This window comes from Spermophilus citellus (genome assembly GCF_964194105.1).
Source record: "Spermophilus citellus genome assembly, chromosome: 2".
Classification (NCBI taxonomy): domain Eukaryota; kingdom Metazoa; phylum Chordata; class Mammalia; order Rodentia; family Sciuridae; genus Spermophilus; species Spermophilus citellus.
Window position 1 is genome coordinate 63,948,663 of NC_138183.1, and position 14,357 is coordinate 63,963,019.

General features: G+C 36.4%; 1 protein-coding gene across 11 annotated transcripts in view; it reads right to left on the reverse strand.

The window, feature by feature from the left end:
• Nucleotides 1-14,357, reverse strand: part of KDM4C (lysine demethylase 4C) — a 401,867-nt gene that overhangs the window by 154,380 nt on the left and 233,130 nt on the right. For all 11 annotated transcript variants that reach the window (XR_014020688.1, XR_014020689.1, XM_081282627.1 and 8 more), the window contains 2 exons: nt 13,514-13,833; nt 10,956-11,064 (listed from right to left, as the gene is read on the reverse strand). Coding sequence is in view for 9 of the 11 variants with exons in the window: in XM_081282627.1 (XP_081138753.1) it covers nt 10,956-11,064; nt 13,514-13,833 (429 nt within the window). In the remaining 2 variants the exon portion in view is untranslated. The remainder of the gene's footprint in view (nt 1-10,955; nt 11,065-13,513; nt 13,834-14,357) is intronic.

Sequence of the window (14,357 nt, forward strand, 5' to 3'; positions counted from 1 at the left end):
CAATACAAATAGTCACACCACAATTCCCACCTTCTCTTGCCACACCCTACCACTTCAGTTGCCACTCAATTAATCCTTATCAGGGGATTAAACACTGATTGGGTTAAAACTCTAACAACCAAATCATTTCTCCTCTGAACTTTCTTGCACTGTCTCGCATGTGAGCTTCTGGGGAAAACCTCACATCCAAACCATAACCCTGTCTGCTCTTGTTGTTTGCTTGGTTCTGCTGCCAGGGATTGAAGTCATGGCCTCCAATATGCAAATCAAGCACTCTATCACTAAGCATCACTCTCAGCTCTGTTACAGTTTTACTCTTTATGTATCTCCTCTCCATAATACAGATGTCAAAATACTTAAGGATACATTCCCACTGAGTCAATATATGCTTTAAAAAACAAACATCCCAAGGGATGCACCTTTAAATTCTTCTTACACAAAAATGCCTTGATAATCATGCTACATCTAAGGTACTAGTTTCACCAGGGAAATTTGGCATTACTGGTGTTGCCTGAATTTCCTGAACAATGATAGTTGTGGCTAGAGCACTCACCTAGCACATGTGAGACACTGGGTTCGATCAACAGCACCGAATAAAGATAGATAGATAGATAGACAGATAGATAGATAGATAGATAGACAGACAGACAGACAGACAGACAGACAAAGGTGCTAGGTCCATCTACAATTTTTAAAAAATTTAATTAAAAAAAAGAATGTTAGTTCATATTTCAAATAGGTACACTCTTGAAATACACATGGGCAAAAACAAGGACTACTGGGAAATTAATCTACTCTATCAACAAAGATGCCTTATTGTCATTAGATCTTCATATGTATTCTTTTCAGTACTCTCACTATTACTGGGAATTGCTAGTGTGGTAAAGCAGAAAGAGTGACAATCCTGGAATTGAACAGACAGCATTTAAAGTCTGTTATTTGCCTCTTCAATCCTTGTGATCTTAGGCAAATGAATTAGTGAGAATGTACTTCAGGTTCCTTCTCAGTAAAAATCCTCTATCTTTAAGAATTGTAAGTAACATTTACTAATAGAGTATATAAAAAAGAAAAAAGTACAGTTGATTATCATATCATGGTGGGGACAAGAAGAAGAAAACTCTTGTAAGCAAACTGTCATATCTTTGAAAACCAAGCTAACCACATGACACCAAAAGGAACTTATTCTGACAATGAAATCAAAGATGGGTTAAAGGGTGAGCACACAAATCTCATAACATTCCAGGAAATATGACAGATGAAGAAACTTTAAACAATCAGTCCCTTGCTTTCAAATAGTTCAAAACATCCCACAGGAGAAATCTCAAGTTCTTAAGCTACTTCACTAATAGCATCTCCAACATAAAATCAAAAAATGGCAAAATAAGATCTCCAAGCAGTGAACAATAAGCATGTTGTAAGTGACGGGGGGGACCTTTCTGAGCTAAAAAGCTGACTTCTGGTCATCTCCATAAAGGGCAGTGTGATCCTTGGACCCGGTAGTCCAAGAACTACCAGAGGTAACACCTGGCAGATCACACTAAACAGCTGCTAAGAAGAGAAATTCAAGCAGAACAGTCATGATGCCAACTATGAGGGAAACTTAGAGAACATAAAGAAGCATGACGAGAAGGCTGGAAACCTTCATTCTTTCCTTGCACATCAAAATCCAAAATGTTGTCCTATCAAGTCTACTTCATGCCAAATTCATTCCCTCCTTTGAGATGTTCATACTCATTGTTCTTTTCCAAGAAGATTCTTAACAAAGTCCTTTAGTAACTCACTTGAAGTATTTACAGTTTACCTCTCACGAGATAATGTAAGCAATGCTATAGAAATATTTCTGTAATACTGAAATATGGCCAGATATCATAGTCAACCTTTCATCTTTATTTCTATTATTTTAAAGAACAAAAAAAATCTCAGCAATTTTTGACCCTGAAAACATTTTTTTTAATTTTTTTTTTTATTGGTTGTTCACAACAGAAAATGAAGACAATATACACTATGTAATAGAAGAGAATATATGCAAGGTAGAACTTAGAGGTTCATTTCTCTAAACTTGGGAAACTAAGCTAAGAGAGTTCAGAATACACAGGTTTAAAATGATAAACCATTCAGTGGCTGGGAGCACTGGCATGTTAAAAAAAAAAAAAAACTTCCTGAATGTGGTAAATTCCTATCTAAAATACATGACCCTGGTGCCCATGCACCGGACTATAGGAAGTTGCCACCTAGGACTATGCAAAAAAAAAAAAAAACCCAAAGACCACAACATAATCATAAAAATAACATTTAAGTATACATGAACTTTCCTAACTTCATTCTCCATCTTCAGAGGTAGACTTGCAAGAACACTAAAGGAGAGGGGTTGATTAAAACACAAAATAACATATTTCAAAATATGGGATAACTTAGTGGTTGGTACAGTTAAGACATTTATGTCTTTGGGGAAAGAGATTCAGGTACAAGTTTAAGGAAATAGAAAGTAATATATTTAAGTGAGTTAATAAAATTGTAACATTTATAGAGAAAAAAACTATCAAATACTGGCAGTTTCATTTTCAACCTAATGTAATCATTTATTTTTCTAAAGAATGAAATGGACAATGTAGTTGTAATATCAAAAAGTGTTCCTCAGATGTTTTTTCCAAGACTCTAAGAGTAGCAAGACATGCATAAAGTCAAAGAAACCAAAGCCATAACTATTTTACATTCCCAATGCTTTTCGTACATTCAGACACCTTTTCATAAACAACATGCCAGTTCAGAAAAATTTCAATAAACATGAAAAGCACAGAAAGCAACCATGTAGCATAAACTAAAAAGCTACCATTTTTGTCTCTTAATTAATCAAAACCTAAACAAACCACTAGCATAATAAGAATAAGGTGTTTTTAATTTTTAATACCCAATACTATAACTGAAGCCAGTGCCACTGGGGCTTCCAACGGAATTTAGTGATAGAAAATCAAGCTAAAGCAAGAATATCTGATATTATTACAAACCTGAGCACTACATAAAATATCCATTCAGTCTGACTGCCAACAAAATCTAAGGTTTAATATCCACATAATGCCAGAAAACACTAGCTGTGACCTATCAAAAAACATACCAAGCCAATCTATTTAGTAATCTGCTGAATTTGCTGTTTTATTGCTTAGAAACATAGCCAGGCTTATAATGAAAGTATAATATTACCTCAAGCTAATAAAAATTGATGGAACAAAGACAAGAAATCATTATGCAAAAATTAATAACATTTGGAGCATGACAGCAGCAGTCATCATGAAACAGTAATTGTTTTTAGCAGAGAAAATGACTTTTTACAGAGAGGAAATACTTATCTTGAGAGATGTACCTATACTTAATTTAATTATTTCCTTTTTTTTCTTTTTTTTTTTGGGGGGGGGGGGTGAGGGTAACCAGGGATTGAACTCAGGGTCATTCGACCACTGAGCCACATACCCTCCCTTTTTTGTATTTTATTTAGAGACAGGGTTTCACTGAGTTGCTTATTAGAGTTTCGCTTTTGCTGAAGCTGGCTTTGGACTGTGGTCCTCCTATCTCAGTTCCCAAGCTGGTGGGATTACAGGCATGCACCACTACACCTAGCACATTTATTTCTCTTTTCAATGAAAGTCAATAATAGAGCAAGGACAAAATAGTTTTCTTTCTTATTAGATTTTCATAAAATAATCTTAAAGAGTTTGAAAGAAACTTTGGATCACTATTCCAAATCCTATTTCATCATACAGACAAGAAAACACCTGAGATGATCCTTAGAGAGATTAAGAGAAACATACTCTAAGGCCAGATAGCCTTTATTGATTTGTTTGTTAGTTTGTTTTTTGTACTACAGACTGAATCCGGAAGTGCTTTACTGAGCTATATGACCAACCCTTTCTATTTTTTGTTTTTGAGTAAGGATCGTGCTAAATTGTTGAGGACGCCTAGGCAACTTATTGAAGCTAGTCTTCAACCTTCAATCCTCCTGTCTCATCCTCCCAAATCAATGGCATTACACTATCATAACAGACCCAAATAGCCTTTGAAGGCTAAGAAGAAACCACAGCCAAGTCTTAGTATGCCGTCATAAAACAGCTTCATGTTCCTATTATCACCTTGCAAAATGAATATATTTATACTTTAATATCTAAAATAATATCGGTATTTAATAATTTAAAATATTTTTATGCTTAAATCAAAACCACATCATTATCAGCCATGTACAGTGATTCAACCTCTACATCCTAAGGACTTAGGAGATTGAAACAGGTTGATGTGAGGTTCAAGACCAGCCTCAGCAACCTAGTGTGGCCCTAAGGAACTTAGCATTTTTAATGTCTAAAAGTTAAAAATAAAAAGGACTGGCGATGTAGCTCAGTATTAAAGCACCCTAGGTTCAAACTCCAGGGAAGGATGGAGGGAAGGGGAAGGAAGAGAAAAAAGGGCGAGGGGAGAGGTAGGATACCATTATCATATTTGGTGAATATATATACATAATCCTTAAAATAAAAGAAATAAAATTAAGACTGGCCAATCTGAGTCACACTGGTCTGAAAAGAGAGAGTTAACAGCATTATACAATCAGGGGAACAAAATTTTCCCCAAACATGTATTTAATAAAGCGAAGCAGGGGCTGGGGCTAGGGCTCAGTGATACAGTGCTCACCTGGCATACATGAGGCACGGGCTTCGGTCCTTAGCGCCACATAAAAATAAAATAAAGGTATTGTGTCCATCTACAACTAAATATGTACGTGTGTGTGTGTGTGTGTGTGTGTGTGTAAATCAATAAATTCATAAAGTGAAGCAGCCAATTCCTTACACTTGAATTCTGAATTCTACTTGTAAGCCCTGTCCTTTGTTTGAGGGACAGCTGCAAAGTGCTCAAGAGTCAGCTACTAGCCAGGCATGGGAGTATACACCTGTAATCCCAGCAACTCTGGAAGCTGAGGCAGGAGGATTGCAAGTTTGAGGCCAGCCTCAGCAATTTAGTGAGGCACTAAGCAACTCAGTGAGACTCTGCCTCAAAATAAAAAATAAAAAGGGTTGGGGATATGGCTCAGTTTTAAAGCATCCCTGGGTTAAATCCCCAGTACCACAAAAAAGATCAGCTACTATACTAACAGAACAGGTGATACAGTGATAAATAACAGGTTGTGTATTCAGAAAATACCAAAGTAAATCTGAGAAGAAACAAAAGTTCTAATAAAGAGAAATCAGTGGGTAGTTCCTGTTTTGGCAAAATATGCTAAGGATCAGATTAGGATTAAATTATACTATAAATACAATTTAAAAGAAAGAAATGACATGGTAACACATACCTGAAATCCCAGCTACTTGGGAAGCTAAGACAAAATCACAAATGCCAGGCCAGTCAGGCCAACAAAGCAAGACCCTGACTCAAATGTTTAAAAAAAGGCAGGGGAGCTTGGGGTGTGGCTTAGTCCTACCCTAGCATGTGTGAGGCCCTCTGCACATTCTTCAGTAAGAGAGGGAAAGGAGAAGAAAAAGAGAGAGAGAGTCCAATATGATAGCATATTCCTATAATCTCAGTGATTGGGGAAGCTGAGGCAGAAGGATAGCAATTTAAGATGCTTCAGCAGCTCAGTGTCTTTCCATTTAGAGAAATGAAAAAGAAAAAAGATTGGGCGATGTATCATACTGGGAAAACACCCCTGGGTTACATCCCCAGTGCTGCCCCTGCAAAAATAAAGGACAAAAAGAAACCATTTGGAGAGATAAACAAATACTGTCAGACTGAAATTTCTAGGATTTAATTTACTTAAACATGCTTATTAAATGTATACATTTTATTCTTCAAATCAACTAAAAATATAGATAAAGTTTGTTATGGTTCAGATATAAGGTATCCTCCCCCCAAAATCTCATTGTAAGACAATGCAAGAGTGTTTAGAGGTGAAATGAATGGGTTATAAGAATCTGAACCTAATCAGTGCATTAATCCCCTGATAGGAATCAATGAGTGGTAACTGCAAGTAAGAAGGTGTGGTAAGAAGAGCTGGGCTGATGGGGGTGTGCCCTTAGGGTTAGTATTTTATAGGTAGTGAGATGAGCTCTGTTTGCTTCCTGGTGGGATATACTGAGCCACTTTGCTCCACCCACACCCTTCTAGCATGATGTTCTGCCTTATCTCCCTTAAGCCTTGAGGAATAAAATCAGCCATTTATGGGCTGAGACCAATGAAACTGTGAGCCCCAAATAAACTCTTCTCCTCTAAAATTGTTTTTGTAAAGTCTTTTAGTCTAAGTGATGAAGAGCTGACTAAAACAGTGTTAAATAATGGTCATAGACCAAAAAATGATCTCTAATTAAAGAATCAATTTCCATTACTTACATCTCTGTGTTTAAATATTTAATCCATTTCTAAATGAATTATAATATTAATATAGACAGACTTCCAAAAAATAAATTACTGTAACATTGCCGGAAGTATGCTCTTAATCTAACCCTCCAGGCATGCAGATATTACAGAGATAGGGATCAGGTCTAAGCTGTTCTCAATTTCAAAGAGATGCTTAACAGCTCATTATAGTACTGCACTTGCTGAAGGGGAGACTCAAAGTTATTCAGACAATTCAGATTAGAGGGATCAGAGTCATAAAAGGGATTTAATCTGAATCTTTCCAATATCCAAACTGTATATGAGGTCACCTCTGCACTTAGGTAAAACACAAAAGATGGGTATCAGTGTCTTTCAATCTTTCTGTGTTAATTGTTTTGAAATTACAAAATATTATTTGAAAAGTTATAAATGAAAACTTGGTTCAAAAGCAGTCAGCGCTTTTGAGAATCAGCCCTCAACATATCATTGCACACTTTACAGGACATTTACCCCAGTAAATGTTACAGCAGGGTAGGAAACCTTATCACTTATGACCAAATCTCACATTTTTTTTTTTTTACAGGAGGAAATTGAGGCAAGAGAGAGGACATGCCAAAGTCAAAAAACCAATAAGGCAGAAAGCCAGGTCTCCACAGTCCATTGACCATTAGTCAACCAGATTCCTGTTCCATGTGGGTTCAAAAGATTTTGTGATTAATTATAACAGATGCTCCAGAGGCTTTAACAGCCAGAATGCCCTTTCCTTTTAAATTTCTGTCTTGGAACAAAAGGAATAAAACATCTAAATCTAACCACAGTCCTAAGGTCAGGAATTTTCATGATGAATTTCTCTTCTACCTTACTGCCCTTCCCCAATCAAGGCTAAGGAACAAGCAGAAAAGTTCCCTTGTCCTCTGCTTGTGCCTGTGATCAATTTTGTTTTCTTGCTTTTCCCAAGGATGCCCTTAAGTAAGAGCATAAGCTGCTCTGATCCAGCTGTATGTAGCTCAGGGATCCTTGGGATATTGGTTCTGACTGCCCTGATTCCACTCTAGTCCCAGAAAGAGCCACAGTCCAGCAATCCTCTTCCTCTAGCCCCTTCTTATCATACAATAGCTGCAACAACAAACATCTATTTAACCGCCAAACACTGTTATAACACTGTTATGAATGCTTAGATTGATTTATTGATTGATTCTTTGCAGTGCTAGGGATCAAACTCAGGGCCTTGCACATGCTGAGAAGTGTTATGCCACTGAGCTACATCACCAGCCCTTCATTTTGAGACAGTGTCTTGCCAAACTGTTGAGGCTGGATTTGCACTTGAGATCCTACTGCCTCAGCATCCCAAGAAACTCCAGGACACACATTTAGTCTTTTAACCCTCACAACAACTCTATGGCAGATGTTGCTACAATCCCCACTTTGAGCACAGGCAACAATCATGGAGGCGTCACACAAATAATGGAGTGATAAGGCTTGACTATAGGTGTAGACATGGAGAAATACTGTCCTTGATGCTGTTTTGCCTCTAAATGCATACGTGAAGATGATTTGTTTTATTTTATCCATCATTTCTGGCTGCCTTGTAAATAGAGAGTTATTATCATCTAGTCCATCACACTGACACTACAAGTCTCTGTAAAACACTTCTTGAGCAATATGAAAGTTCATTATATATAATTTGAAGACTTGTTAACATAGAAAAGACAATTAAGATCATTTAATGACAATCTTATATATATTCTGAGTTAAATCTTTCAGTTAACAGCCTCCAAACAAACTTCACTCTAAGCACAATCTTGTCCACTGCAATCACCATTAACAGTGAGAATCACTGAGCAGAGTATCACAGTGTCTGCTGCTGCCATGATGTAAGATCTTCTGTATGTCGGCAGGACTTGCACTTGGGGTACAGCTGCATTGGAAACATCAAGAACCAAATAACTTAACCAAGGAGAGTGGTGAACAAAAACGTAAGTATATGAAAGGAACAATAGGAAAAGCTAAAAATATTATATTGGAAACAAATGTAGTAATTTATTTTTAAATATTGGGAAAGAAATGCACATTTATGTGCAGGATAAAAACTTCAAAAGCAATGAACAATGAGCAATGAAGAAGAGGAAATGTAGAAGTGTTGAAAAAAATGCATACTGAAAGGTTGGTATCACGCAGGATGTCTATTAACCTCTTTTCAGTTCAGGAGAAGTTCTGGAGTCAGTATCAGCAAATTAAAGTGGTGCTGATGAAACACTAGTCAAAATATAATGGGTTCATTTTAAGTTTTTTAATTTTTAAGAAGTCCCATCCATGACATTTCTTGCTGCTAACTAAGCTATTTTCTCCATCCCAGAACATACAAGCAACCAGCTAATGTTGAGAATAGAGGGTAGAGCTAATACCAACCATCCTCAAAGCCCTGTCACCAAAAGTAATGCAACAAACTCAGAGAATTAGAATTGTGACACATATTTAGGCTGGCACAGACTGCTCAATCTACATATACAGACTTCCTGGCTTTTGTTCCTATAAATTGTAACACTTCTGTAGAACAGGCAAAGGCAGATTGTCTTTCTATTTGGGGCCAAATTGTGATCAAATACATTTTTCCTTTTTGTATCATTTTCTCTTATTTCTGATATGGGGAAATGACTGATTACTATCAGTACATACCCACAAGTTTAGGTCTTTTAAAGGAGGTCATGTTAAAAAAAAAAATCTGTAAATCAGCAAAGACACTAGGAATGAGATTAGCCAAATTATATTGTATGTCATATGCATGAACAGATATATAACAAAGAATCCACATTATGCATAATTATAATGTATCAATAAAAAACATGGGAAAAACTAAAACAAAAACAAAGCAAATTCAGATACTAAAGCTTCCAGGATATTCATTATGCACTTTCCAAGACCATCAAGAAAGAAGTGCTTGCCAGAAAATACTCCCAATCTAAAAAAACATTAAACCATATTTTACCATTTAACTCTGTATCCGAAGCATTACACCCGCAGTGTAACTATGACGTTCTGGAATCATTCTCTACAGCTACAATAAATTTCATTCAGTTGCTTGACCATACTTCATCCAAACAATTTCACATTATTAGACATTTAAGTTGTTCAACTTCAGCTTTCAACTCTAAATTCCCTTTGCAGTCTTTCTGTTAGATGATCACAATCCATCTCACTCACCAATAAGGAACACTGACTGCTGTGTAGAGATGTAACTTCTCAGAGACTCTAATACAGCTATACTCACATAGAAGAAGAGTACAAAAGGAGCTGAGAAATTAGAGCAGAAAATTCCCCCAAAGCAGCTGGATTGGGGAGTGTTGTTCTAAGTCCTCAGTTCATCCCTTTCTATCAATGACAATATTCATTCAACTCCAATTACACAAGCAAATTTGACATAGAGACAAAAGGCTAAGGAAACATTCAAATGCTCGATGATTTAAATAATTTATTCCGGGCTACAAATCATACTTCATTATCAATTTAGGAGTGTATAAAATTCTCTAATTTTTCTGTTCAATTCTTAAAAGTCTCCAGAGGATGCCCAGAGTCTTTAACATATTAGAATGGAAAGTGAGACCACTGCAGATCATAAATGTTTGAGCAAAATATTAATTTCAAATCCTTGATACAGCTTTGTTAACCCAATCCATTTAAAAATGTCACAAGCTCTACAGATTAAAATCAGAAGTGTTCTTCATGGAGAAACTGTAGGCTAATTTATGATGGTTCACATCAAAATAAACTTAGTAGGGAACCATGCTCATAGGAGGAAGCAGCCTGCTTCCTGCCTTTAATGCACACTGCTTCCTTCAAAGAAGCCATGCTGAAACAGGTGATGATGAAGAAGGAGTACAGCATATTAATTACTTGATAAAAATTTATCTTTAATTAAACTGACACTAAGAGAAAAACAGTATGTGACAAGTAGAAATAAATACAAATGTGTTTCATTACTTCTATTACTGGAGTCATCTTTTTCCTAAGTAAACATGTGCTACAAAAGAAGACAAAGAAAAAAGGGAGGAAAAAATCTGCCAATGATATACACATTTTAAAGAGTCTATTTATTCTAAATAGAAGTTTAAACCAATATTGTTTCCTCACAAATAGGTGACCATAATTAACAATTTCCAAGAGCAAAGAAGAATATCTAAAGAAGGGTTCTTTACCCAAAAACTGTTTAATAGATTATTTTGAAATGGTAAAAATAAGGCCCATAGAATGCTAAGACAAGAAAGAAGAAAACGGGTGAGTGGTCTGATTTTTAATTTGAGGCAACAAAAATAAATAAATAAATGTTAAAGTGATTCTTAACTTCTGGAAAGTCTTTAGGTAATATCAGGAGTTACAAATGTTATGCAACAAAACACAAAGACTTTTACTAGCAACACCATGAGGTTATATGAAGCAAATCTGTATTCCTAAAATGCAAATTCTTTTTGCCTGGAAGTGGATTAAGGCTTAAGGTATGTATTTGCCACAGGGTCAAATCTTCTTTCCACTGAACAACTTTTTAGAACAGTTTGTTACAACAAACATCTGTACATGGGGGGAAAAAAACTAAAAAAATATCATCAGCTCACCTTCATCGCTTGTTGCCTGTTGCTTCACAAGAGTCATTGGGGATCTGGCTGGAGGCTTACTAAGTGGATGGCGCCAACTCTTAGCAGTTTTGGTCTCTGCCTCCATTATCTGATAATTTAACAAATATGGGAAAAAACAAATATAAATGAAAAACATGTTTAAAACAAAAATTGTAATTCACAATAATTTACAAAAGCTTAATTATGAAAATACCTTCTGCTTATTTATATCTTAAAGAATTTGTTTAAAAAACTTAAACTCAAAAAAAAGAGGAAACATTCTGTTAAATCATTTTAACAACAAATCAGTTAACTCTTGTGCAGAATCTTAAAATCCTAATTGGAGTGCAGGGTATACTTGGCAAGCTTCCAAAGATCTTTTTAAAAATTAGCCTAAGTTTAAAATTATATACTCATAAAAAAAAGGGCCCTGATATTGCATAGCCTCTACATAGTTCCCATGTGAAAATTTGGCAGGTAAGTTTGCTTTCTACCCTCACAGAGAAGGAAATGCTGCCAAGATGAGAATGTATACTTCCTTTAATTCAGAAATAAGCTACTCCTGTCACATACATATAGGATGAGATGAGAAATCGAAGATATTATTTTTTTAATGATACACAGCTGTCATTTTGAAGCTATTTTAGCTCTATTCATTGAATGCAAACTTCTCTTAGCCACCTTTTCAAATAAATTTGACCATATTTTTATGTGTTTTTTAACAGATACTCATTTACAATTCAGTATAATACATAATGCATAATTTGACCCAACAGAAGTCATCATATTGGACAAATTTATCATACTCATCATGCAAACTTGTCATACTCCTCTACTGAACCACTGCCAGCTCAAGCAACTGAGGATGTCATCACACATGCCTCTGAATTCCATGATCAGGGCAGATGGCCAAAAGAAGTTCTGAATGCTGACAAAGACACTGTCTGAGCTCACCCACTCAACACCCAATCTTTTGATAATAGGGATTGCTTTTGCTGAAAGCATATAATATTAACATTAAACAAGGTTACCACAGACACAAGGAGACACTCAAAAACATAACATGGGGGACTTGGTGATCTAGAGGCCTGTTAACTTTTCTGGGAGGCCAAAGTTCTGTTTTTTTCCCCAAAGTGGGCAGGATCAAAAACTTGCCCTGTTAACTCTTGGGCTATGGGTGTCCTATTAAGGAATTTGGAGCCCGACCCCACAATATGTAGATCGTAGCCAACTTTTTCTTCTATCAGACGCAGTGTCTCTGATTTGATATCTAGCTCCCTGATCCATTTGGAGTTAATTTTTGTGGATGTCGAGAGAAAGGGATTCAATTTCATTTTGTTGCATATGGATTTCCAATTTTCCCAGCACCATTTGTTGAAGATGCTATCCTTCCTCCATTGCATGCTTTTAGCCCCTTTATCAAATATAAGATAGTTGTAACTTTGTGGATTAGAGCAGATTATGCTAAGCGAAACTAGCCAAGCCCTAAAAAACAAATGCCAAATGTCTGCTTTGATATAAAGAGAACAACTAAGAACAGAACAGGAAGGAAGAGCATGAGGAAAAGACTACAGTAAACAAAGACGAATGGGGGGAGAGAAACGGAGAGAGAAGGGAAAGCACATGGAAATAGTAGGAGAACTTTATGTATAAAATTATAAGAGGTTATGAGGGGCAAGGGGGAGGGAAAAAAGGGAGAGAATTGAACAACAGCAGGGGAGGTAGAGAGGGAAGATGGGAGGGGAGGGGAGGGGAGGGGGGATAGTAGGGGATAGGAAAGGTAGCAGAATACAACAGTCACTAATATGGCATTATGTAAAAATGTGAATATGTAAAAGATGTGATTCTGCAATCTGTATTTGGGGTGAAAATGGGAGTTCAAAACACAATTTGAGTCAAATGTATGAAAGATGATATATCATGAGCTATGTAATGCTTTAAATAATCAATAAAAAAAAAAAAACTTGCCCTGACATTAGGATTCAGACAGGAAGAAATAAGAGTTGGAGGAAAGAGGGATCAGGTATGCCCTAATGTTAAAATGAAACATATAGAAAGCTTAGTCCCAAAGGTAATAACTGTGGGCAGGAGGAGGGCAGAGTCCAAAAGGTGAATTCTTCCCAGCCTCGTTATTATCGCAGGTGACAGACCATTCTGTGCCATGACCATATCAATATCAATGTGGTTGTGATTCCACGACTGTTTTCCTAGAATAAAGTAATGGGGGAAACTGGGAAAGGAAACATAGATCTGTCTGTAATATTTCCTATATATGAATATGAATTTATAGTTATCTCCAAATAAAGAGGCAAATATCAAAAAATATAAAACTAAATTGCAACATGTGGGCAAAGCTTCTGAGCAATAAATTATCACAATATGAGCCAGAGCTCATGGAATGCCTACCTCCTAGTCACTGAAGGAAAATGATTAAAACCCATAAATGTAAAATGTTATTTATTTCTGCCCTAAAGCAAGATTTCAAAGCACATCATGTTGTTTTCAGAAAGCATGCTCAACATACAATGAAAACAGTAAAAATGAATATTGCCACATACACTGGGAACTTTGAAGCCATTTCTCTCTTCACTGAGGACGGCAGGTATTTCCCCAGGTTCAAGGCCACTCCTGAGGCCTTCCATATCACTCTCTTCTCCCTCTGTAAACACACCATAACTCTCTGTCACTGAGGAAGTTGACTCAGGTGATTTTGGCCATGGAAGCTTAGGTGGATCTGACTCTTCAACCTCCTCATGCCCAGTATACAATGGTATAGAGTCATTAGCCTCTTTGGGCAAAGCAGGTATAATTGTGGCACCAGCCTTGGCACACTCAGTTTTTATTTCCTCCATTACAGACGTACTTGAGCAGCTGTTTCCTGAAGAGTAAAACAAAAGACTATTAATAAACCTTACATCTTGCTTAGTTACTTACCTATTTATGGGAGGAGAGAGAGGTATTAGGGATTGAACCCAGGGGTGCTTAATCACTCAGCCACATCCCCAACACTTTTTTTTTTTAATTTTGAGACAGGTTCTTGGTAAGTTGCTTAGGCCTCACTGAATGGTTGAGAGTGGCCTTGAAATTGCAATCCTCCTGCCTCAGCCACCTAAGCCACTGGTATTACAAGCATGGGCCACTGAGCCTAGCTTAAACTATATATCATATTACTAGTGAGTAGAAGTGTTAAATTATTTCCAACTGATTTTATGTTTTTGAACTTTCCCTTTCAACTTCCACGGATAGAATTGTGAAAGGTCACAAAATATCATACTGATTTCACAGTTGTTACGGTGAGAGCTTGGATTTTAGCCTAAGAAAATACCTACTAACAAAACAAGTGATTAAAACGAGGTTATACTAAAGGCTAATACCAAAAGCAAGGCAATTGTAATAATTATA